General features: G+C 50.3%; 1 protein-coding gene across 2 annotated transcripts in view; it reads right to left on the minus strand.

The window, feature by feature from the left end:
• LOC139267485 (dynein axonemal heavy chain 8-like) overlaps positions 1-26,356 on the minus strand; it is a 2,569,686-nt gene that overhangs the window by 553,138 nt on the left and 1,990,192 nt on the right. For both annotated transcript variants that reach the window (XM_070885867.1, XM_070885866.1), the window contains one exon: positions 7,095-7,258. In XM_070885867.1, coding sequence (XP_070741968.1) covers positions 7,095-7,258 — 164 coding nt within the window. The remainder of the gene's footprint in view (positions 1-7,094; positions 7,259-26,356) is intronic.

Here is a 26,356-nt window from a genome sequence, read left to right on the forward strand (position 1 = left end):
GACGCATTGTCATATGGAATTGGTTGCATGTTACAACAAGCCAATGAATCGGGGAAACTTCAACCTGTCGCGTATGCATCCAAAAGTTTATCAAAAGCAGAAAGAGCCTACAGTATGGTAGAAAAAGAAGCTTTAGCTTGTGTGTACGGTGTTAAAAAGATGCATCAATACTTATTCGGTCTGAGGTTCGAATTAGAGACCGATCACAAGCCGCTCATTTCGTTGTTTTTCGAGAGCAAAGGTATCAATACCAACGCTTCATCCCGCATCCAAAGGTGGGCGCCGACATTATCTGCCTATGATTATATCATTCGCCACAAACCTGACACAGAGAATTGTGCCGAATCTTTGAGCAGATTGCCGTTGCCCACACCGGAGGTGGAAACGCCACAACCAGAAGATTTAATGTTAATCATGGGAATTTTTGAGAATGAAAGTACCCCTGTCACGGCTCAACAAGTTAAGACCTGGACCAGCCAGGACCCGATATTATCGGTGGTAAAGGGTTGCATCCTCAAAGGGGATTGGTCTGCCATACCTCAGCAAATGTGCGAGGAGGCCAAACCATACATTCGTTGCAAAGACGAACTGTCTATTCAAGCAGATTTCATATTGTGGGGCAATCGCGTTGTAATGCCTAAGAAAGGGAGAGAGAAGTCTGTGCGTGAGTTACACAGCACACATCCTGGTATAGTGATGATGAAGACCATCAGCAGGTCCCATGTATGGTGGCCAGGAATTGATTCTGAGCTGGAAGCATGCATGCATCAGTGCAACACCTGAACTGTGCAACAGCTCAGCAAAGCACCAAACCTTGGTCCAGGATCCACATAGATTTTGCAGGGCCCTTCCTGGGCAAGATATTTTTAGTGGTGGTGGATGCTTATTTGAAGTGGATAGAATGCATAATCATGTCATCCAGTATGTCCACGGCAACCATAGAGAATCTCAATGTCATGTTCGCGACACATGGTCTGCCTGACATAGTGGTGAGCGACAATGGGTCATGCTTCACCAGTCAGGAGTTTCAAGAGTTTATAAAATTTAACGGCATAAAACATGTAAGGTCAGCATCGTTCAAACCTGTGTCCAACGGGCAAGCTGAACGTGCAGTACAAATTATCAAACAAAGCATGAGGAGAGTAACCCAAGGGTTTCTGCAGACTCGCTTGTCTTGCATACTGCTGAGTTACAGGACAAGACTCCACACACTTACAGCGGTCTCACCTGCTGAACTCATGATGAAAAGAGGTCTTAAGACCGAGTTATCTCTTGTACACCCGGATTTAAGTAATCATGTTGAATACAGAAGACAGTCAACAAGGGTACCACGATCACGCAACTGTGTCATGCAAGATTTCTGTTAATGATCCTGTATATGTGTTGAATTATGGTCAAGGTCCGAAATGGATCGCTGGTTAGTTCATGGCCAAGGAAGGCAACAGAGTATTTGTTATTAAGCTCAAGAATGGGCAAACTTGCAGGAAACACATGGATCAAACAAAGCTGAGGCACACAGACGAGCCAGAGCAGTCGGACGAAGAATCCATCGACGACCAACCAACCTATCAACAGCCTTCAGTGGACTCAAGGGTCATCAGTGAACCCGGAATTTCCATCACGGACTTGTTCAATAAAAATGGATTGGCAATTCCTGACATGGCCACTGTCACCCCCAACAAGTCAGCCATCCAGCCACCAGCCACAACAGACTCCACACATTCACCCAAAGCCGGAATCGAACTGAGACGGTCAACCCGGGAACCTAAAGCACTGGACCATCTCAATCTTTGAAAGACTGTGATACGATCTCAGAGGAGGGTATTGTCATGTATGTACATACTGTTTGTAGCCACCAGATGGTGTCATTGCTGGAGGCCACTGAGCAGCACGCACATGGTGCTGCTCTGGTATAAACAGCTAGCCATATTGTGAGTCAAGCACTTTGGGCCAAAATAAAGCAGAAGCAAGGTTGCTTAGTTAAACTCAGTTTGAACCTTTATTGCATACATAACACCCTCCTAGTCACATACCATCCTGACTTGGAAATATATCGCCATTCCCTCATTGTCACTGGGTGAAAATCCTCAAACTCTCTACCTAATAGGACAGTGGGAGTACCTTCACCACAAAGACTGAGCGGTTCAAGGATGCTCACCACCATCTTCTCAAAGGCAGTTAGGGAGTTAGGGATGGGCAACAAATGCTGGCCTTGTCAGCAGCACCCACATCCCGTGAACATATATATTTTTTAATTACTCAACAGTATAAATGCACACGAGGCCCATGCTTGAGAGAAGGTCAGTCTGTGACCTGTCCTTTACTCCTGAACACTCAAGTGCAGGAAGTGGGTGGAGCTTCCCCTTTTATATCTGAAGGTCTAGGTTAGGAGTGTCTCCCACAAGTTCACCACTAGTGGTCAGTGTTCTCACAGTGTACAACTTAGGTCAGTTTATACATGGGTTACAATGCTGGTTGAATACATGACATCACCTCCCCCCCAAAGTCTTATTGGGATCACAGGTTACGTCTCTCTGGTGGTTTACGCTCCCTTGTAGAGCGCCTGAGTTGGGGCTCCGGTTGTTGGGCGCTGGCCTGAGTGTCTGCTGTTTGCGGTGCCTCAGGCCTGTCCGGACTACCCACAGTGACTGGGCTCTGCTCCCTTTGGTTCCTGTTTTTGGTCACCTGTGGTGGAGTGAACTCTACATCGTGTTCTTCCTCTGCTTCTTCTATTGGGTTGCTGAATCTCCTTTTTGTTTGAACCACACGTTGCGGCAGATTTGTCCATTGGTAAGTTTAACTACCAGAATCCTATTTCCCTCTTTGGCAATCACAGCCATTTGGGCCATGCAGCGTAGTTGAGGACAAAAACAGGATCATTTACATCAATACATCGCGCCCTCGCATTCCTGTCATGGTAGTCATATTGTGACTGGCGCCTGCTCTCAACAATTTCTTTCATGGTGGGGTGTATAAGGGATAACCGGATTTTGAGCGTCTTTTTCATTGGCAGCTCTGCGGGTGGAACCCCTGTGAGCGAGTGTGGTCGGGATCTATAGGCCAACAGGAGGCGTGATAAGCGGGTTTGTAGGGAACCCCCTTGGATTCTGAGCATCCCCTGTTTGATTTGCTGCACTGATCGTTCTGCCTGGCCGTTTTAGGCCGGCTTGAACGGTGCCGTTCTAACATGGTTAATTCCATTGCCTGCCATGAAGTCCTGGAATTCAGTGCTTGTGAAGCACCGATCATTGTCGCTGACCAAGATGTCCGGTAGACCGTGGGCGGCGAACATTGCCCGTAGACTTTCTACCGTGGCAGAGAATGTGCTTGAATTTAAAATGTCACACTCGATCCATTTGGAGTAGGCGTCTACTATAACCAAAAACATTTTTCCCATGAAAGGACCTGCGTAGTCCACATGGATGCGTGACCAAGGCTTGGCGGACCATGGCCAGGGGTTAAGGGGGGCTTCCCTGGGCGCATTGCCCAGCTAGGCACACGTGTTGCACCTGCGAACACAAAGTTCCAGATCTGCGTCTATCCCTGGCCACCAAACGTGTGACCTGGCAATTGCCTTCATCGTGACAATGCCCGGGTGCTCATTGTGGAGTTCTCTGATGAACACCTCTCTGCCCATCTGGGGCATGACGACGCGGTTTCCCCACAGTAGGAAATCGGCCTGAATTGAGAGTTCGTCCCTGCGCCTGTGAAATGGTTTAAATTCCTCAGGGCATGCCCTGTACGTGGCTGCCCAGTCCCCATTCAGGACACATTTCTTGACTAGAGATAATAGCGGGTCTCTATTTGTCCAGACTTTAATCTGAGGGGCTGTTACGGGTGAGCTTTCGCTTCCGAAAGCTTCAACAGCCATGAGCATCTCAGTAACATGCTCGGGAGCCCCCTCAGTGGTGGCTAGTGGGAGCCTGCTGAGTGCATTGGCGCAGTTTTCGGTGCCCGGTCTGTGCCGAATTGTGTAGTCATAGGCGGCTAACGTGAGTGCCCACCTCTGTATGCGGTCCGATATGTTTGCATTTATGGCCTTGTTGTCAGCCAAAAGGGACATTAGGGGTTTGTGATCTGTCTCCAGCTAAAATTTCCTGCCAAACAGGTACTAGTGCATTTTCTTTACCCGCATATACACATGCTAGCGCTTCCTTTTCTACCATCCCGTAGCCCCTTTCTGCCTGGGACAGACTTCTGGAGGCATAAGCTACCGGCTGTAACTGACCCTTGACATTGACATGCGGCAACACACACCCGACACCATAGGACGACGCATCGCACGTTAACACAAGTTTCTTACATGGGTCATATAGCGTTAGCAGATTGTTGGAACATAACAAATTGCGTGCTCTATTAAAAGCCCTTTCCTGGCTGTTCCCCCAGAGCCATTCGCGACCTTTGCATAGGAGCACGTGTAGCGGCTCTAGCAGCGTGCTCAATTTGGGAAGAAAGTTACCAAAATAGTTCAGGAGCCCCAGGAATGAATGCAGCTCCGTCGTGTTACGGGGTCTGGGTGCTCTCTGGATTGCTTCCGTCTTGGACGCAGTAGGGCTGATCCTGTCTGCTGCTACCCTCATCCCCAGGAATTCTACCTCTGGAGCTAGGAAGACGCACTTCGCCTTTTTCAGTCGCAGCCCTACCCGGTCCAGTCTGCGTAGCACCTCCTCCAGGTTGTGGAGGTGTTCTTCAGTATCGTAACCCATAATGAGGATGTCGTCCTGAAAATCCATCGTCCCTGGAATCGACTTGAGGAGGCTTTCCATATATTGTTGGAAGATCGCGGCGGCCGAGCGAATCCCGAACAGACATCTGTTGTACTCAAACAACCCCTTGTGTGTCGTGATGGTGGTCAGCTTCTTCGACTCACTCGCCAGCTCCTGGGTCATGTAAGCTGAGGACAGGTCCAAGTTTGAAAAAAGTTTGCCACCGGATAGCGTCGCAAAGAGGTCCTCCGCTCTCGGTAGCGGGTACTGGTCTTGGAGTGACACCCTTGTAATCGGCACATATCCTGACCGACCCATCCGCCTTGAGCACTGGCACAATCGGGCTCGCCCAGTCACTGAATTCGACTGGCGAGATGATGCCTTCCCTCAGCAGGCGGTCAAATTCGCCTTCTATCTTTTCCCGCATCACATACGGCACCACTCTGCCCTTGTGGTGTACTGGCTTGGCTTCAAGAAACTGTGAATCACTACCTTGGCCCCCATGAAAGTGCCAATGCCGGGTTGAAATAATGAGTCAAATTTGTCCAGGATCTGTGAGCATGATAATCGCTCCATAGAGGAAATTGCATTGACATCGCTCCATTTCCAGTTCATGACAGCAAGCCAACTCCTCCCCAGTAGTGCGGGACCGTCCCCTGGGACAATCCAGAGTGGCAGTCTGTTCTCCGAATCTTTGTGGGTCACGACTACCGTGGTGCTGCCTAGCACCAGAATGATCTGCTTTGTGTAAGTCCGTAGCTGTGCGTCAATCGGCGATAATTTTGGCCTCCTGGCCTTGGACGCCCACAACTTTTCGAACTGTTTGATTCCGATCAGGGACTGGCTGGCCCCCGTGTCTAATTGATACTGGGATGCCATTGAGGAGCACTTTTATCATTATCGGTGGTGTCCTGGTGTATGAACAGTATACGTGCTCCACATGAACTCGCTGAACTTCAGCTTCCAGCGATTTCCTCCAGCGTTCATTTCTGCAATTTCTGCAGGTATTTTGCTCACCTCTGCAAACTCCGGCTGAGTGTGTGCCTCCACGCCTCCAGCATAAGCTGCGGTTTGAAACAAAAGGTCCCTTGCCAGTCGATTGTCCCTGACTGCCCCTGTTATTGCCCTTGAGTGAGCCATTAACAGGTGTTGATGGCCCCATTACTGGCCACATTGTCCCTTGCAATGGCGTGAATCACCGTTCAGCTTGCCATTGTCTCTGTCGAACTTCCCCTCTGGGTTCGACTACATGTTGGGGCATGCCCGACTGCCCTTGTCTGCCTGGAGAACTGTGTGCTGCTTTAACAATGTTGAATCTCTATCCCAACCATTCCTTAACACAGTACCTCTCGTCTGTTCTACTCGTGGCCATGCTCGCATGGTTTAAATCCCAGTTTCTTGTCGCCATTGATACGTCCTTACTATACAGTATAAATGCACATGAGGCCCATGCTTGAGAGAAGGTCAGTCTGTGACCTGTCCTTTATTCCTTAGCACTCAAGTGCAGGAAGTGGGTGGAGCTTCCCCTTTTAGATCTGAAGGTCTAGGTTAGGAGTGTCTCCCACAAGTTCACCACCTAGTGATCAGTGTTCTCACGGTGTACAACTTAGGTCAGTTTATACATGGGTTACAATGTTGGTTGAATACATGACAGGCTTGTCAGCAGCACCCACATCCCGTGAACATATATTTTTTTTAATTACTCAACAGTAGGCTGTTGTTGGTGCTGGTCTTATTGCTCCTTGTCCGAGATCCAATCTAAAGCAGCCAATGCGTCAGCCATCCTGATGTGATTCAGAAAACCTCAAGTGTAGAAAGTAAACTGTGAGGAGAAGTACTGTTACCAAACCCTTTCCCACAAATAGGTAAAAAAGCAGCAGTGCGTACTTAGTATTTAGTGCAGTATTTCTATGAGTTGTCTTCTTGTCTTGTTTTCACTGGAGAATTTCAGGAAGCCTGGGAAACCCATGGATGCACTGTTAAATTTGAAGGTCAGTTGAAATATTGCTCCAATTGAGCGATTAGCATATATTAAATACACAACCCAGCTCTCCTGAGGGTCTGTGCATAAGTAGCCTAACTCGCTTCAGTTAAACGCTGGAATCGGCTTCCCAACACCCTCATTTTTCCAGGTTTTCACCCCCCACTGCACCAAAACCCATGCGTTCCTCAAGGTTAAATGTCTCTCCCCCATTTGTAATTCTATGTAATGTGCAAGTGGGCATTAACTCTGCTCAAGATTAGTTTTCCACTTAATTTACAATTTTTTAACAGTGAGTCGGTCCATTTAAGTGCCATCAAAGAAAATTCCAACCACATTAATCTTTAGTAACAGCAACCCACATTTACAGGAGTTAGTGAAGATTTCCCTCTTAACATTGGAAATACCTGTCTGCAATGACCCTGCTGCATTCATGTTTGAACAAAGCGAGCAGTGTCTCCAGATCAGAGCACTCTTCAGCTTTGATGTTCAGCATTCCCTGCCAGATGCGAGAAAGGTCCCTCAGATTAAAGATGTAATGAAATTTCGCAGGAGTAGGTAGCATTTTCACCTAGAAAAAAACAAAACAAATCAACTTTCAAGATTTACAAGAAACATAGAGGGTGAAATTAGTTTTGCAACAGTGTAAAACAGATGTTAGTAAATCACAGCCCTTTTACACACCACTCCATTTGCTTTCTCTTTGACTTCAATAGAAAAGAAAATCCGGTGTGATGTAAAACGGTTTGTCGATTCTCTAATGCCCATTTCATACTTTCACTGCAGACCAATTTCACCTCCATAAAAGTCGAATCTTAATTACTGAGGCCATCAATAAGTTTTTCATTATTTAAACTACAAATACATTACAATATCAGACTAATAATAGATTAACAGCCTAAAGTTCTGATAGGGAATTCATTTTCTGAATGAAGAAGACCCTTTCAGGCAGTGCATTCCAAATCACAACACCGCGGTGCAAAAAAAAAAATATTCTTCAAGTTGCCTCTGGTGCTTTTGCCTATCGTCTTAAATGTTATTAATCTGGTTACTGACCATTCTATTCTGCCAGTTTCTCCTTATTTACTCTATTACAACCATTCATGGTTTTGAACACCTATCATATCTCTTGACCTTCTCGGCTTTAAGGAGAACAACTCCAGCTTCTCTAGTTCCTCTCCATAACTGAAGTCCTTCATCCCTGGTACCATTCTAGTAAATCTCTTCTCCAAGACCCAACATCCATTCTATGGTTCTGAGGTAAAGCCCAGAGCACTAGCACTCAGAACATCCCAAGCCTCCCGAGCATCCCAGGAGTCGGGAGGCTCGGGAGTTCAAGCAGCATTCATCGAGGAGGCGGAGCGGGGAGATCGAGGTGGCCGACTAAAGGCCCAGGAGTCGGGAGGCTCGGGAGTCTGAGCAGCGTTCGTTGAGGAGGCAGAGCGGGGAGATCGAAGCGGCCGACAAAAGGCCCAGGAGTCGGGAGGCTCGGGAGTTCGAGCAGCATTCGTCGAGGAGGCGGAGCGGGGAGATTGAGGCGGCCTACTAAAGGCCCAGGAGTCGGGAGGCTCGGGAGTTCGAGCAGCATTCGTCGAGGAGGCGGAGCGGGGAGATCGAGGCGGCCTACTAAAGGCCCAGGAGTCGGGAAGATCGGGAGTTCGAGCAGCGTTCGTCGAGGAGGCGGAGCGGGGAGATTGAGGCGGCCTACTAAAAGACAAGCCTGAAAGCTCTGTGCCTTAATGCGAGGAGTATTCGGAATAAAGTGGACGATATAACTGCGCAGATAGCAGTTAATGGATTTGATGCAATTGGCATCACGGAGACATGGCTCCAGGGTGACCAAGGCTGGGAACTCAACATCCAGGGGTATTCAACATTTAGGAAGGATAGACAAAAAGGAAAAGGAGGTGGTGAGGCATTACTGGTTAAAGAGGAAATTAATGCAATAGTAAGGAGGGACATTGGCTTGGATGATATGGAATCGGTACGGGTGGAGCTACGGAATACCAAAGGGCAGAAAACGCTGGTGGGAGTTGTGTACAGGCCACCAAACAGTAGTAGTGAGGTTGGGGACAGCATCAAACAAGAAATAAGGGATAGGTGCAATAAAGGTACAGTAGTTATCATGGACGACTTTAATTTACATGTAGATTGGTCGAACCAGACTGGTAGCAATGCGGTGGAGGAGGATTTCCTGGAGTCTATTCGGGATGGTTTTCTTGACCAATATGTCGAGGAACCAACGAGAGAACTGGCCATCCTAGATTGGATGATGTGTAATGAGAAGGGACTAATTAGCAATTTTGTTGTGCGAGGCCCCTTGGGGAAAGAGTGACCATAATATGGTAGAATTCTTTATTAAGATGGAAAGTGACACAGTGAATTCAGAGACTAGGGTCCTGAACTTAAGGAAAGCTAACTTCGACGGTATGAGGCGTGAATTGGCTAGAATAGACTGGCAAAGGATACTTAAAGGGTTGACGGTGAATAGGCATTGGCAAATATTTATAGATCACATGGATGAATTTCAACAATTGTACATCCCTGTCTGGAGTAAAAATAAAACGGGGAAGGTGGCTCAACCGTGGCTAACAAGGGAAATTAAGGATAGTGTTAGATCCAAGGAAGAGGCATATAAAGTGGCCAAAAAAAGCAGCAAACCCGAGGACTGGAAAAAATTTAGAATACAGCAGAGGAGGACAAAGGGTTTCATTAGGAGGGGGAATATAGAGTACGCGAGGAAGCTTGCCGGGAACATAAAAACTGACTGCAAAAGCCTCTATAGATATGTGAAGAGAAAAAGATTAGTGAAGACAAATGTAGGTCCCTTGCGTTCGGACTCAGGTGAATTTATAACGGGGATCAAAGAAATGGCAGACCAAGTGAACAAATACTTTGGTTCTGTCTTCACAAAGGAAGACACAAATAACATTCTGAAAACACTAGGGGACCGAGGGTCTAGTGAAAAGGAGAAACTGAAGGATATCCTTATTAGGCGGGAAATTGTGTAGGGGAAATTGATGAGATTGAAGGCTGAAAAATCGCCGGGGCCTGATGGTCTGCATCCCAGAGTACATAAGGAAGTGGTCCGAGAAATAATGAATGCATTGGTGATCATTTTCCAACAGTCTATCGACTCTGGATCAGTTCCAATGGACTGGAGGGTAGCTAATATAACACCGCTTTTTAAAAAGGGAGAGAGAGAAAACAGGTAATTATAGACCGGTTAGCCTGACATCAGTAGTGGGGAAAATGTTTGAATCAATTATTAAGGATGAAATAGCAGCGCATTTGGAAAGCAGTGACAGGATCGGTCCAAGTCAGCATGGATTTATGAAAGGGAAATCATGCTTGACCAATCTTCTGGAATGTTTTGAGGATGTAACTAGCAGAGTGGACAAGGGAGAACCAGTGGATGTGGTGTATTTGGACTTTTAAAAGGCCTTTGACAATGTCCCACATAAGAGATTGGTGTGTAAAATCAAAGCACATGGTATAGGGGTAATGTACTGGCGTGGATAGAGAATTGGTTGGTAGACAGGAAGCAGAGAGTCGGGATAAATGGGTCCTTTTCTGAATGGGAGGCAGTGACTAGTGGAGTGCCGCAGGACTCAGCACTGGGATCCCAGCTCTTTACAATATACATTAATGATTTGGATGAAGGAATCGAGTGTAATATCTCCAAGTTTGCAGATGACACTAAACTAGGTGGCGGTGTGAGCTGTGATGAGGACGCTAAGAGGCTGCAGGGTGACTTGGACATGTTAGGTGAGTGGGCAAATGTATGGCAGATGCAGTATAATGTGGATAAATGTGAGGTTATCCACTTTGGTGGCAAAAACACGAAGGCAGAATATTATCTGAATGGCAGCAGATTAGGAAAAAGGGAGGTGCAATGAGACCTAGGTGTCATGGTTCACCAGTCATTTAAAGTTGGCATGCAGGTACAGCAGGTGGTGAAGAAGGCAAATGGCATGTTGGCCTTCATAGCTAGGGGATTTGAGTACAGGAGCAGGGAGGTCTTACTGCAGTTGTACAGGGCCTTGGTGAGGCCTCACCTGTGTTCAGTTTTGGTCTCCTAATCTGAGGAAGGACGTTCTTGCCATTGAGGGAGTGCAGCGGAGGTTCACCAGACTGGTTCCAGGGATGGCTGGACTGACATATGAGGAGAGATTGGATCAACTGGCCCTTTATACACTGGAGTTTAGAAGGATGAGAGGGGATCTCATAGAAACATATAAGATTCTGACGGGACTGGACAGGTTAGATATGGGAAGAATGTTCCCGATGTTGAAGAAGTCCAGAACCAGGTGACATAGTCTTAGGATAAGGGGTAGGCCATTTAGGACTGAGATGAGGAGCAACTTCTTCACTCAGAGAGTGGTAACCTGTGAAATTCCCTGCCGCAAGGAGTTGTTGATACCAGTCAAGTGTATATATTCCAGAGGTAATTAGATATGGCCCTTACGGCTAAAGGAATCAAGGTGTATGGAGAGAAAGCAGGAAAGGGGTACTGAGGGAATGATTAGCCATGATTATTGAACGGTGGTGCAGGCTTGAAGTGCCGAATTGCCTACTCCTGCACCTATTTTCTATGTTTCTATGTTTCTATATAACATCATCTCTTCTTCAAACGACACAATATTCTAGTTGAGGCCGAAACAGTGTTTTATAATGGTTTAGCATAACTTTCTTGCTTTTGTACTCAATTCCTCGATTAATAGCAGTGGCCATTAAAAATATTTCAACAATGAGGAGAATCCCATATACTTTTTTAACTTCTCAACTTGGCCTGCCAAGATTTGTGTCCATACAAGCATAGGTCTCTCTATTCCTGCAGCCTTTTCAAAACAGTAATTTTATTTTATTTTGCCTTGCCTCAGTCTTTCTACCAAAAATGATCACTTCACACTGCTCTGCATTAATTTCTGACTGACTATTTTACGAGTCTACATCCTTCTCAAGTCTGTTACTATCCTCCTCATTGTTTACGATATTTTTGATTCTCAAATCATCTGCAAACTTTGAAATGATGCCCTGTATACCCAAGTTCAGGTCATTAATATATATCAAAGAGCAGTACAGACCCCTGAGGGACACCACTGTCTTCACGTTTGACAAAGTACCACCGCAGCAAAAGGAGGTGGGGTGGCGTTGCTGGTTAAAGAAGAAATCAATGCAATTGTAAGGAAGGACATTAGCCTGGATGATGTGGAATCGGTATGGGTGGAGCTGCGGAATTGCAAAGGTCAGAAAACTCTAGTGGGAGTTGTGTATAGACCACCAAACAATAGTAGTGAGGTTGGGGACAGCATCAAACAAGAAATAAGGGATGTGTGCAATAAAGGTACAGCAGTAATCCTGGGCGACTTTAATCTACATTTTGATTGGGCTAACCTAACTGGTAGCAATGCAGTGGAGGAGGAATTCCTGGAGTGTATTAGGGATGGTTTTCGAGACCAATCTGTCGAGGAACCAACTAGGGACCTGGCCATCCTAGACTGGATGATGTGTAATGAGAATGGACTAATTAGCAATCTTGTTGTGCGAGGCCCCTTGGGGAAAAGTGACCATAATATGGTGGAATTCCTTCTTAAGATGGAGAGTGACAAAGTTAATTCGGAAACTAAGGTCCTGAACTTAAGGAAAGGTAACTTCGACGGTATGAGGCGTGAATTGGTTAGAAAAGACTGGCAAAGGATACTCAAAGGGTTGACAGTGGATAAGCAGTGGCAAACATTTAAAGATCACATGGATGTACTTCAGCAATTGTTCATCCCTGTCTGGAGTAAAAATAAAACTGGGAAGGTGGCTCAACCATGGCTAACAAAGGAAATTAAGGATAGTGTTAAAGCCAAGGAAGAGGCATTTAAATTGGATAGAAAAAGCAACAAACCTGAGGACTGGGAGAAATTTGGAATTCAACAGAGGAGGACTTAGGGTTTAATTAGGAGGGAGAAAGTAGAGTATGAGAGGAAGCTTGCAGGGAATATAAAAACTGACAACATAGAACATAAGAATTAGGAACAGGAGTAGGTCATCTAGCCCCTCGAGCCTGCTCCGCCATTCAATAAGATCATGGCTGATCTGGCCGTGGACTCAGATCCACTTACACGCCCTCTCCCCGTAACCCTTAATTCCCTTATTGGTTAAAAATCGATCTATCTGTGACTTGAATACATTCAATGAGCTAGCCTCAACTGCTTCCTTGGGCAGAGAATTCCACAGATTCACAACCCTCTGGGAGAAGAAATTCCTTCTCAACTCGGTTTTAAATTGGCTCCCCCGTATTTTGAGGATGTGCCCCCTAGTTCTAGTCTCCCCGACCAGTGGAAACAACCTCTCTGCCTCTATCTTGTTTATCCCTTTCATGATTTTAAATGTTTCTAAAAGAACAACCCTCATCCTTCTGAACTCCAACGAGTAAAGACCCAGTCTATTCAATCTATCATCATAAGGTAACCCCCTCATATCCGGAATCAGCCTAGTGAATCATCTCTGTACCCCCTCCAAAGCCAGTATATCCTTCCTTAAGTAAGGTAACCAAAACTGCATACAGTACTCCAGGTGCGGCCTTACCAATACCCTGTACAGTTGCAGCAGGACTTCCCTGCTTTTGTACTCCACCCCTCTCGCAATGAAGGCCAACATTCCATTCGCCTTCCTGATTACCTGCTGCACCTGCAAACTAACTTTTTGGGCTTCATGCACCAATGGTGGAGCAGTGGAGGCGTGTCCTGCTCAGTTGGCTGAGTGAGCAGTGAGAGAAGGAGCTATCAGCTTTTGCTCCTGTTTGGAAGGCCTTGAGAACCCTGAGACCAGCCCAGGAATAGGAGGAAAGGGCTAGCTTGCTAGCCATTCAACATCCGGAGGGAGAGGAGGAGAGCTGAACAATTATCATTTATTACAACTACAGAGAGTTGGAGAGAGGGGGAAAGAACAACCTGAGGAAACACCATCCAGTGTGGAAGGAGGGAGAGTCATTTCCACATCTTCGACAGGTGGGTGTGTTTTGGTGCATTCCCCAATAGACTTTGTTGTATCGGTGGGGGGAGGAAAGAAGACCACTGAGGGCCGGAACATCGCGGGGGGTGTGTGTGTGTGGAAGTGTGTGTGGGGGCCTTGCTTACAACTAGGCCCCACACACAATTGAAACACCCCTCCCCCATTGCCTAGCCTGGGATAGCTGGAGCTACCTGGCTGAAGATTCTTTAATCACCCTTTGAAAATCGTTGGGAGTGTGTGCCTGGGTGGCTCTAGCTGCCCCAGGTGAAGACATCTTCTCCCCCCACCCGAAGACCACCCCAAAGACTGTGCTTTGTTGTTTTGCCATCTGGGGAGTGCACCCACCCATTGCTGTGAGGTGAGACCTGCCCTCGCAGCCTCCCTCTTTCCCACACCCCCTTCCTCTATCTCTCTCTCTCTCTCTCTCCCCTCTCTCTCTGAGACCCCTTCCTCCTAATTTAAAAAAAACCAATTAAGGCACTGAGCAGAGGGAACAAGGCCCCTCCCCAATCATTAACTAGGGGAGAGGTGTGCCTCTTTCAGAGCTCCCTCTGCTCAAAACACAAACGAGGCTAATAAAGACCATTAAGGCCTGTGACTTTGGGGTGGGTGTGGCCCTTAAAGGGACCCCGTGATGGCGACCCCATCCACGCCGGAGGCAGGGCCAGCAAGGTCATATGCGCAGGCGGTATCAACATCCACGGCACCTCCTGCGCCACCTGCTGCCCTGCCACCATTCAGACTCATAACTAAGAAACACGGGGTCAAGAGCTATACTCACCCCACAATGAGCATTGAGGAGTGCGTGCTGCGATGGCTGGGGTAGTCGGCCCCTCGGCCATTGTCGTGGCCTCCAAGATGTCTGGGAAGGCCGTGTTCTTCCTGGGGTCGGAGCGGGCGGTGTCCCTGGCCCTCGAAAAGGGGCTCACGGTGGGCGGGACGTTCCTGCCGGTGGACCCTCTCGAGGCCACCGCGCAGAGGGTCATCGTGTCGAACGTCCCGCCCTTTGTTCCCGCTGAGCTCCTCCTCCCTCACCGACACCAACTGGGGGAGGTAAGGTCGGGGATCAACCCCATACCGCTCGGCCTCAGGGAGAACGGCCTGTGCCACGTGTTCTCCTTCCGCTGCCAGCTCTTTGTCCGGCTGGCGCGGGAGGAGACGACGGAGGGAAATTTTAATGTGGTGCACGAGGGGACTGCCTACCACGTCTTTTGGACGTCGGACGGCGTGCGGTGCCAAGCCTGCAGGGAGGTGGGGCATGTTCGTAAGAACTGCCCCGCCTCCAAAGCCGCCAAACCACCGAGGGCGGCCAAGGCTGGCGCCGCCGCCACCCCTCCCCCTAGTAGCGTCCGCGTGCCGGGAGCTGTGGGTGCGCGGGCATCGCTGGGGGCCTTTGCTTTCACGGCCTCTGGCGGGGGGGGAGGGAGAGAGTCCGATCGGAAAGAAGGCGCGGGGGAAGGCGAAACATCTCGAGGCGGGTCCCCTCGGTGCGCCAGACAGCTTGAACACCACGCTCAGCCCAACCCAGTCACCGGCGAGCGCGGGGTGCCCTGAACCCGTGCCTGAGCCCTTGACCAATACCACAGAGGGGCTCGGGCGCGGGCAAGAAAAGAAAAAGGGGGGGGTGGAGCGGGAGGCCTCGGCAGACATGGAGGTCTCCCTGCCTCCGCACGCCCCCAGGAACAAAAGGAGGCGCCGCTCCGATGAGGCTGAGGGGGAACAACATCCCTCCGCGGAGGAGTCGATGCCCGCCGCGTGTCCCGCGTCCCCCACCAGCGCCCCCAAGCTGCGCTGTAGGCGAGAGGAGTCTGTCCCCGGGGAGGGTGAGACAGTCGAGGCTGCCCAGCCTCTGCCTCCCGGGGATGGCGTGGAGGATCTGCCTGTCGTGGGGGGCGTGGGGCCAGCGGAGGAATGCATTGCCGCCGGGCCGGGCGTCCCGGGGACTGAGGTGGGCGGGGCCGCCCAGCTATTAATCAACTTCCCCCGGGAGTCGCTCGACCCGGCAGAAACTGAAATTCAGAATTTTAATGACACTGTACATGCTGGGCCGGGGGGTGGCAGCGGGGAGGGGGAGAAACACCCACCCTCGCCCCCTACTTTGGAGCTGGAGCACTTGGAGGGCCTGGGGATTTCCTATGGCCGGGTCTCTCCTTGTTCCCCGGTTCCGGGGACGGAGGGGGAACCCCTTCCGCTGTCGTTTCCCGACCCAGCACCATTTTTAAAAGAGCCCAGTGGGGACTCCTCTGCCGACGATCCTGGGGGTGGGATCGGGGTAGAGCCAGGGCCGGTTGGAGCGGCCGGGTCATTTGCCGTACCTGGTGCGGTCGATGGGCCGGCTGCTGGCGGCCACCTCCTGGAGGAGGACGGGGACTCGGTGGGGGACGCGGGTGAAAACCTAGAGACCACCGCCAGCGAGGCGGTGGATCTGCTCTCGGCCGCTGCTGAGACCCTCCTCATTCCTGCAAAGGAACTCCGGGACTTTTTGGCCCAGAGCCGGGGTCGCTGCAACCAAGCCCGACTGGCCCTGGAAAAATGGTCCGAGCCAGAGCTGATCAAGGGGTCCGTCCGCGCCGCCGCTAAAACCTTGGCCGCGGGCGGGCCCTTGACAAAGGCGCAACACCTTGAGCAGCGCGAGCTCGAGGGACTCCTCGCTGGGCTGCGGAGGGAGCGGAGTTCAACAAAAGACTCCGCTCCCTCCCCTACAATAGGTTAAGGTAGAGGTTGCACTATGCTTTTGCCATGAAGATAACCATAGCCAGCCTCAACATCAACGGCGGCAGAGGGGCACGCCGTAGATTTGACAATTTTTCGCTCCTGCGGGAGGGGAAATATGCGGTGTGCTTCCTGCAAGAAACCCACACCGTTCCGGGAGACGAAGCCACGTGTCTCCTGGAATGGCAAGGAGAGGTCCGCATAAGCCGCTTACCGCCACTTCTAGTGGGGTGGCCATCTTGCTGGGCCCGCATTTTCAGCCGGAGATCTTGGGGGTCGAGGAGCCTGTGCCAGGCCGCTTGCTGCACGTAATGGTTCGCCTGGGGGATGTGCCGCTCCATCTCGTGAACGTGTACGCCCCTCAGCCCGGCCCGCAGCAAACGCGCTTCTTCGAAGAGGTGTCCGCTCTTTTTGGCTCCGTCGACGTCGGCGACTGCATTGTCCTCGGGGGGGATTTTAACTGCACCCTCGAGGCGAGGGACCGCTCCGGTGCCCCGCAGTGCATAACGGCGATGGAGAAGTTGAGGGACCTGGTCGGGTCCTTCGACTTAGTGGACGTCTGGCGAAATCTCCACCCCGACTCCAGCGCCTTTACTTGGGTGAGGCCTGGAGTAGGATGGTCCAGAGTCGACCGCCTTTACATGTCTCGGGCGTACGTTTCCTGCGTCCCGGCGGCCTCCATGTGGCCGGTGCCGTGTTCGGACCACCACCTGGTGTGCGCGGAGCTCACTTCGCTCCGCGCGAGGACGGGGTCCGCGTACTGGCATTTTAACAACCAGCTGCTGGAGGACGTGCGGTTCCAGGACTCGTTCCGTCGTTTCTGGGCCGACTGGAGGAAGCAGGGAGGCTTCCCCTCCTTGAGGCTATGGTGGGACGAGGGAAAAGCTCACGTCCGCGTCGTGTCAAGAGTACGCGAGGGGGTCGACTAAGAGGCGGGCGGCCAGGGTCGGGCGCCTAGAAAAAGAGGTGCTCGACCTGGAGTCCCGTCTCGGTCAAGTCGTTGGGGACCCAGCCCTGCGGACGGTGTACGAAGCGAAAAAGGCCGCGCTGAAGGACCTGCAGCTCGTCGGGTCCCGAGGCGCGTTCGTGAGGTCGCGGATCCGGTTCCTGCGGGATCTGGACCGCGGCCCCCCCTTCTTCTACTCGCTGGAAAAAAGGCAGAGTGTCCGTAAGCAGCTCTTGACGCTGCTGGCCGACGACGGCTCTCTCGTCTCGGATCCGGAGGGCGTCAACAACAGGGCCCGTGAATATTACGGGGCTCTGTTCTCTCCGGATCCGTCCAGCGAGGAAGCGCGTAGAGTTTTGTGGGAGGACCTGCCGAAAGTCAGCCCGGAGGGCGGTGAAAATTTGGAAGCTCCGCTAAGCCTGGCGGAGCTGACCGGTGCCCTCGACTGGCTCTCGAGGGGAAAAACCCCGGGGCTGGACGGGTTGACCGTGGAGTTCCACAGGGCATTCTGGGACGTCCTGGAGAGCGACTACGCGCGGGTCCTGGGGGAAAGTCTGGCGACCGGGGAGATGCCCCTCTCTTGGCGCAGGGCAGTCATCGTCCTGCTGCCTAAGAAGGGCAATCTCCACCTCCTTAAGAACTGGCGCCCGGTCTCCCTCCTCAGCACGGACTACTAATTCTTCGCCAGGGCGATGTCTGCTCGCCTTGGTGCCGTGCTGGACCACATGATCCACCCCGACCCGGTCCCGGGCCGGACAATCCACGACAACATCCATCTGGCCCGGGACCTCATCCATCATTCCCAGGAGGCTGGTCTGTCGGTCGCCTTCCTATCTCTCGACCAAGAGAAGGCGTTCGACAGGGTGGATCACGACTATCTGCTCGGAACTCTGCGCGCTTTCGGGTTCGGGACGCATTTCGTCGCCCAGATCCGACTTTTGTACGCCACCGCGGAGTGTCTGATTAAGGTTAACGGGTCCTTGACGGCGCCCCTTCGCTTTAGGAGAGGGGTGCGCCAAGGATGCCCCATGTCCGACCAGTTATATGCCATCTGCGTGGAGCCTTTCCTGTGCCTCCTGCGGACGAGGTTGACGGGACTGGCTCTGCAAGGGCCGGGCGTGGAGGTCGTCCTCTCGGCTTACGCCGATGACTTGCTCCTCGCCGTAGAGGATCCCGCTGACCTGCGGAGGATGCGTGAGTGCCAGGAGATTTACTCGGCCGCATCCTCCGCCAGCATCAACTGGGAGAAATGTTCCGGACTCCTGGTGGGTCAGTGGCGGGTGGACTCCCTGCCGGAGGAGCTCAGGCCTTTTGCCTGGAGCACGACCCATCTCCTCTATCTGGGAGTCTACCTTAGCCCCGACGAGGGAGCCTGGCCGGCGAACTGGCAGGAGCTGGAGGCCAAGGTCGCCGCTCGCCTAGGGCGCTGGACAGGACTGCTCCGAGTGCTGTCCTACAGGGGTTGCACGCGAGTCATAAACCAGCTGGTGGCCACAATGTTGTGGTCACTTTGACCCCTCCCCCTGCGTTTGTCGCCAAGATACAGAAGAAGTTGGTGGACTTCTTCTGGAACAACAGGAAGCACTGGGTCTCTGCCGCGGTCTTGAGTCTCCCGCTTGAGGAGGGCGGTCAGTCGTTGGTGTGCGTCAGCGCCCAGCTCGCGACTTTCCGTCTTCAGACCCTGCAGAGATACCTTTACGTCGAGCCCCCTCCTAGGTGGTGCACTCTGGCGACGTATTTCTTCCGCCAGCAGCGCGACCTCAATTACGACACGCAGCTCCTGTTTGTGAACTTGGGGGGTGTCAGGACCGCCCTCCGGGAGCTGCCTGTCTTTTACAAGGAACTCATCAGAGTCTGGAACAAAGTCTCCACCAAGCGCAGCTCTCCGCCGGCTGGAGTGGCGACCATCCTGCAGGAGCCGCTGCTCGGGAATCCGTACCTCCACGACCGAGGTTTTATGTGGCGGTCGGAAGAGAAGGCTGTGGCTGGTGAGGTGACCAGGGTCAGGGACCTGCTCGATGGCGGAGGAGCGGGCTGGATGGCGCCAGGCACGCTGGCGCGGCGCCTAAATTCAGCAGACGTCCAGCTTTGGGCCCTGACTCTGTTAGGTGCATCGAGGAGGCTCAAGCATGTGGGGAGATCCCGTCCGAACTGACCCCCGTCCGGACGGAATTCCTCATTGGCGCCAAACCCCGGAACATCCCTCGGGGGCCGGCGCCTCACAACTTGAGCCGCCTCGGGGAAATCCCCTCCGTGCCTTTCAGTTCCGCGCGGAAGGGTTTCCTTTACGGGCTGCTCCTGCACACTCTCAACTTTGCCATCCTCGCCGGCCGTCCGGACACGCCATGGCGTACCATCTTGCCGTCCGGAGGAGGCGGGGGTCCCCGATGGAGGGCACTCTATGCGGGAGTCCTCCCACTATTCATCGGGGACTTGGCCTGGAGGGTGGTGCACGGAGCAGTGCCGTGCAACAAATTTTTAAGCCGGTTCACGGACTCCCAGGCCGCCTGCAATTTCTGCGGTCTGGAGGAGTCCGTGTTCCATGTTTTTATTGAGTGCACGAGGTTGCAGCCCCTGTTTCATTATCTAAAGGGGCTGCTCCTGAAATTCTGGCTGCACTTCAGTCCCACTCTCCTGTTCTTTGGGCACCCTGTGCGGAGGGGAGCAGGTCGGTCCGAGGGCCTCCTCGTAGGACTGCTCCTGGGCACGGCCAAGGGTGCCATCAGCCGGTCCAGGCAGCGGGCGGTCGAGGGGGTCGTTCAACCTGACTGCCTGCCTCTCTTCCGCTCTTACATCTGGTCCAGGGTGTCCTTGGAGATGGAGCACGCGGTGTCCACCGGTACGCTCGCGGCCTTCCGCGAGAGGTGGGCACCGGAGGGACTGGAGTGCATCATCACGCCCGGCAACCAAATTTTAATTTGATTTTACGTTTTAAAGTTTAATTTGTTTTAATTGCCTGTGCTTTTAGTGTGCCCCTCCCCTTTTATAGGGGGCACTGGAGGAAAAAAATTTTGATTTTAGTGCCCAAAAAAAAATCCCCAAAAAAAACACAAAAAAGGAAAAAAAATGGGCCTTGTAAATATCTGGTGTGTCATCCAGGTCGGGTGGCACCGATTAATGTTTATGTTTTACAGGTAAACTCCAAAAGAGTTTCATGCACAAGGACCCCCAGGTCCCTCTGCACCTCAGCATGTTGTAATTTCTCCCCATTCAAATAATATTCCCTTTTACTGTTTTTTTTGCCAAGGTGGATGACCTCACACTTTCCGACATTGTATTCCATCTGCCAAACCTTAGCCCATTCGCTTAACCTATCCAAATCTCTTTGCAGCCTCTCTGTGTTCTCTACACAACCCGCTTTCCCACTAATCTTAGTGTCATCTGCAAATTTTGTTACACTACACTCTGTCCCCTCTTCCAGGTCATCTTTGTATATTGTAAACAGTTGTAGTCCCAGCACCGATCCCTGTGGCACACCACTAACCACCGATTTCCAACCTGAAAAGGACCCATTTTCCCGACTCTCTGCTTTCTGTTCGCCAGCCAATTCTCTATCCATGCTAATACATTTCCTCTGACTACAAAAGCATCTATAAATATGTGAAGAGAAAAAGATTAGTAAAGACAAACGTAGGTCCCTTGCAGTCGGGTTCAGGTGAATTTATAATGGGAACAAAGAAATGGCAGACCAATTGAACAAATACTTCGGTTCTGTCTTCACGAAGGAAGATACAAATAACCTTCCAAGGTACTAGGGGACAGTGGGTCTAGTGAGGAGGAGGAACTGAAGGATATCCTTATTAGGCGGGAAATTGTGTTCGGGAAATTGATGGGATTGAAGGCCGATAAATCCCCAGGGCCTGATGGTCTGCATCCCAGAGTACTCAAGGAAGTGGTCCGAGAAATAGTGGATGCATTGGTGATCATTTTCCAACAGTCTATCGACTCTGGATCAGTTCCTATGGACTGGAGGGTAGCTAATGTACCACCACTTTTTAAAAAAGGAGGGAGAGAGAAAACGGGTAATTATGGACCAGTTAGCCTGACATCAGTAGTGTGGAAAATGTTGGAATCAATCATTAAAGATGAAACAGCAGCACATTTGGAAAGCAGTGACAGGATCGGACCAAGGCAGCATGGATTTATGAAAGGGGAATCATGCTTGATGAATCTTCTGGAATTTGTTGAGGATGTAATTGGTAGAGTGGACAAGGGAGAACCAGTGGATGTGGTGTATTTGGACTTTCAAAAGGCTTTTGACAAGGTCCCACACAAGAGAATGGCAGGCAGTGACTAGTGGAATGCCACAGGGTTCAGTGCTGGGACCCCAGCTCTTTACAATGTATATTAACGATTTAGATGAAGGAATAGAGTGCAATATCTCCAAGTTTGTGGATGACACTAAACTGGGTGGTGGTGTGAGCTGTGAGGAGGACGCTAAGAGGTTGCAGGGTGACTTGGACAGGTTAGGTAAGTGGGCAAAAACATGGCAGATGCAGTATAATGTGGATAAATGTGAGGTTATCCATTTTGAGGGCAAAAACACGAAGGCCGAATATTATCTGAATGGCGGCAGACTAGGAAAAGGGGAGGTGCAACGAGACCTGGGTGTCATGGTTCATCAGTCACTGAAAGTGGGCACGCAGGTACAGCAGGCGGTCAAGAAGGCAAATGGTATGTTGGCCTTCATAGCTAGGGGATTTGAATATAGAAGCAGGGAGGTCTTAATGCAGCTGTACAGGTCCTTAGTGAGGCCTCACTTGGAATATTGTGTTCAATTTTGGTCTCCTAGTCTGAGGAAGGACGTTCTTGCTATTGAGGGAGTGCAGTGAAGGTTCACCAGACTGATTCCAGGGATGGCTGGGCTGTCATAAGAGGAGAGACTGGATCAACTGTGCCTTTATTGACTGGAGTTTAGATGGATGAGAGGGGATCTCATAGAAACATACAAGATTCTGACGGGACTGGACAGGGTAGATGCGGGAAGAATGTTCCCGATGTTGAGGAAGTCCAGAACCAGGGGACATAGTCTTAGGATAAGGGTTAGGCCATTTAGGACTGAGATGAGGAGAAACTTCTTCACTCAGAGAGTTGTTAACCTGTGGAATTCCCTGCTGCAGAGAGTTGTTGATGCCAGTTCACTGGATATATTCAAGAGGGAGTTAGATGTGGACCTTACGGTTAAGGGGATCAAGGGGTATGGAGAAAAAGCAGGAAAGCGGTACTGAAGGAATGATCAGCCATGATCTTATTGAATGGTGGTGCAGGCTCGAAGGGCCAAATGGCCTACTCATGCACCTATTTTCTATTTTTCTATGCACTGTCCTCATCAACCTTCGCCGATACTTCTAAGAATTTGAACAAGTTTCAACATGGTTTGCCTTTAACATCACCATCATCATCATAGGCAGTCCCTCAGAATCGAGGAGGACTTGCTGCCACTCCCAAAGTGAGTTCTTTGGTGGCTGAACAATCCGATACGAGAGCCACAGACCCTGTTACAGGTAGGGCAGTTATGTAATTGGCTGTGTTTATGTTTAAGATTCTAATTTCAGACTTGGGCAAGTCTCTCTCAGAATTTCACGTTATCATATTATGATCACTCTGCCAGGGGATCCTTTCTTTGAGATTGCGAATTAACCCTGTCTCATTACACAATAAAAGTTATAAAATAGCCTGTTCCTTGGTTGGTTCCAATACAATTACATAAGTATGAGGGGCCAGTTGGCTATGGTAGATTGGTAAAATAGATTAGAAGGTATAGCAGTAGATAAGCAGTGGCTACCATTTTCATTTTTTTTCATAATTCTCAACAAAAATACATTCCCTTGAGAAACAAACACTCCACGAGAAAAGTGATCCATCCGTGGCTAACTAAAGAAGTTAAAGATAGCATTCAATTTAAATAAGCTTATAATGTAGCCAAATGTTTGCCCACTCACTTTGCCTATCTATATCCCTTTGTAGATTCTTTGCATCCTCATGCTGGGGCCTCAGCTATTTACAATCTACAATTGGTTGGTTCCATGACGTATTGTTCTCCAGACTACCTTTGCCATTTTGATTTGTCCAGTCTATATGAAGGTTAAAGTCCCCCACAATTATTGCACTACCTTTGTTAGAAGCTCCTACTATTTCTTGATTAATATTCTGTCTAACCGTATAGCAACTGTTTGGGTGCCTATATACTGCTACCACCAGTGTTATATGCCCCTACTGATTCTGCTTCCTGAGCTTCCGAGGGGTAATTTCTCTCATGGGGTGGAAAGCTGTCGCCAGGGCAGTAAGGGGTCGGCATGTGGCCGACGGGGCGGGAACACGGCCGGGGCGGTAACCTTTTCCTTCAGAAAAAGGGACGAGGGCAATATCTCAATTGTTGGCCACTCCGCCCCGAATGAGCGGTAACTCCTTTCCACCTCTTAAAAGAAATTCAGGACTTTGTGCTTTTTTTTGGAGCGGGGCGAAAGTGGCATCATCATTGGGGTGAAAGTAGGGGTGGGGCAGAGTGGCCGTCCATAGCAGGGCAGAGGTGGAGGCGCGACGGACTAGCCGACATCCGAAGTCATCAGCGCCGCGCTGATGATGTGATCGTGCTGACGCGTCACAATGCCCCTCCTCATCAGTTAAAGAGGAGGGCCATCAAATAAAGGGAAGGCAATCACTGGGCCACCAGGGAGGGTTTCGGCTGGGCTAGCAGCCTGGCACCCAACAGGGGGCCGAACACTCAGCCATAATTGATGGCCCGACCTGGCAGTCAGTCGACAAAAAAAATTACATGTAGTCACCGGCCGCACCGCCCAACCACAAATAGGGTACTGGCAGAAAAAGCTGTCAGTGGCAATGACCGGCGGTGGTGCCGCTCCTGCGGAGCAATTTCGGGGAGGGGCAATTTCCCTTGGGGCAATTTCGGATAGGGGCAATTTCCCTGGGGGCAATTTCGGAGAGGGGCAATTTCCCTTGGGGCAATTTCGGAATGGGAGTTGCCTCCAGTACATAAGGATTTGACGCGTACATGCCACTGCAGGAAAACGGGCAGGCGGTCCCCAATACCGTTCCAAAATGGGTACTTTTCAGAATGGCAGGCAGTGACTAGTGGGGTACCGCAAGGTTCTGTGCTGGGGCCCCAGCTGTTTACACTGTACATTAATGATTCAGACGAGGGGATTAAACGTAGTATCTCCAAATTTGCGGATGACACTAAGTTGGGTGGCAGTGTGAGCTGCGAGGAGGATGCTATGAGGCTGCAGAGTGACTTGGATAGGTTAGGTGAGTGGGCAAATGCGTGGCAGATGAAGTATAATGTGGATAAATGTGAGGTTATCCACTTTGGTGGTAAAAACAGAGAGACAGGCTATTATCTGAATGGTGACAGATTCGGAAAAGGGGAGGTGCAACGAGACCTGGGTGTCATGGTACATCAGTCATTGAAGGTTGGCATGCAGGTACAACAGGCGGTTAAGAAAGCAAATGGCATGTTGGCCTTCATAGCGAGGGTATTTGAGTACAGGGGCAGGGAGGTGTTACTACAGTTGTACAGGGCCTTGGTGAAGCCACACCTGGAGTATTGTGTACAGTTTTGGTCTCCTAACTCGAGGAAGGACATTCTTGCTATTGAGGGAGTGCAGCGAAAGTTCACCAGACTGATTCCTGGGATGGCGGGACTGACATATCAAGAAAGACTGGATCAACTGGGCTTGTATTCACTGGAGTTCAGAAGAATGAGAGGGGATCTCATAGAAACGTTTAAAATTCTGATGGGTTTAGACAGGTTAGATGCAGGAAGAATGTTCCCAATGTTGGGGAAGTCCAGAATCAGGAGTCACAGTCTAAGGATAAGGGGTAAGCCATTTAGGAGGCGAGATGAGGAGAAACTTCTTCACCCAGAGAGTGGTGAACCCGTGGAATTCTCTACCACAGAAAGTTGTTGAGGTCAATTCACTAAATATATTCAAAAAGGAGTTAGATGTAGTCCTTACTACTAGGGGGAATCAAGGGGTATGGCGAGAAAGCAGGAATGGGGTACTGAAGTTGCATGATCAGCCATGAACTCATTGAATGGTGGTGCAGGCTCGAAGGGCCGAATGGCCTACTCCTGCATCTATTTTCTATGTTTCTATGTTTCCAAAACTAATGAAGGACAATATTCAAAATGGCAGCCCATCCGCGCCAACTCGGCAGCCAGTCCGCATCAACCTGTGACAGCCGCTTTCAGCTTTACACAAAGGGGCAATTTTGGCCCTGAGTCTAGAAAGGGATATAGATAGACGAAGTGAGTGGGCAGTAAGGTGGAAGATGAAGTATAATGTGTGGAAATGTGAGATTATTCACTTTGGTAAGAAGAATAGAAAAACAGAATATTTTTTTAAATGGTGAGAAATTTTTAAATGTTCGTGTTCAGAGACATTTGGATGTTCTCGTGCAAGAAACACAGAAAGCTAGCATGCAGGTACAGCAAGCAATAAGGAAGGAAAATGGCATGTTGGCCTTTATTGCAAGTGGGTTGGAGTGTAAGAGTAAGGAAGTATTGCTACAATTGTACAGGGCCTTGGTGTGACCACACCTGGAGTACTGTGCATAGTTTTGGTCTATCTAAGGAAGGATGGGAGACCTTGGAGGCGGTGCAATGAAGGTTCACAAGATTGATTCCTAGGATGAGAGGGCTGTTCTATGATGAGAGATTGTGTAGAATGGGTCTACCCACTCTGGAGTTTAGAAGAATGAGAGGTGATCTCATTGAATCTATTGTGTTCCTAACACAGGTGAGGTTGCACACAGGGAGGTTAAAGTAACAGTGATCTCAGTCTTTATTAAGACACTCCAGAGTGAGGAACAGGCCTGAGGGGCCGGCTTATATACAGTGCTCCCAAGGGATGCTGGGAATCCTTGGGACTTCAGGGGATGAGCTCTCTGGTGGCGGAACATGGGAGTGCATGCTTTACAGATACACAACATCACTCCCCCACCCAAAGTCAAAGTGAAAGCTATTTACAAGGTGAGGCAGTCGGG

Source organism: Pristiophorus japonicus, chromosome 7 (genome assembly GCF_044704955.1).
Source record: "Pristiophorus japonicus isolate sPriJap1 chromosome 7, sPriJap1.hap1, whole genome shotgun sequence".
NCBI classification, from domain to species: domain Eukaryota; kingdom Metazoa; phylum Chordata; class Chondrichthyes; family Pristiophoridae; genus Pristiophorus; species Pristiophorus japonicus.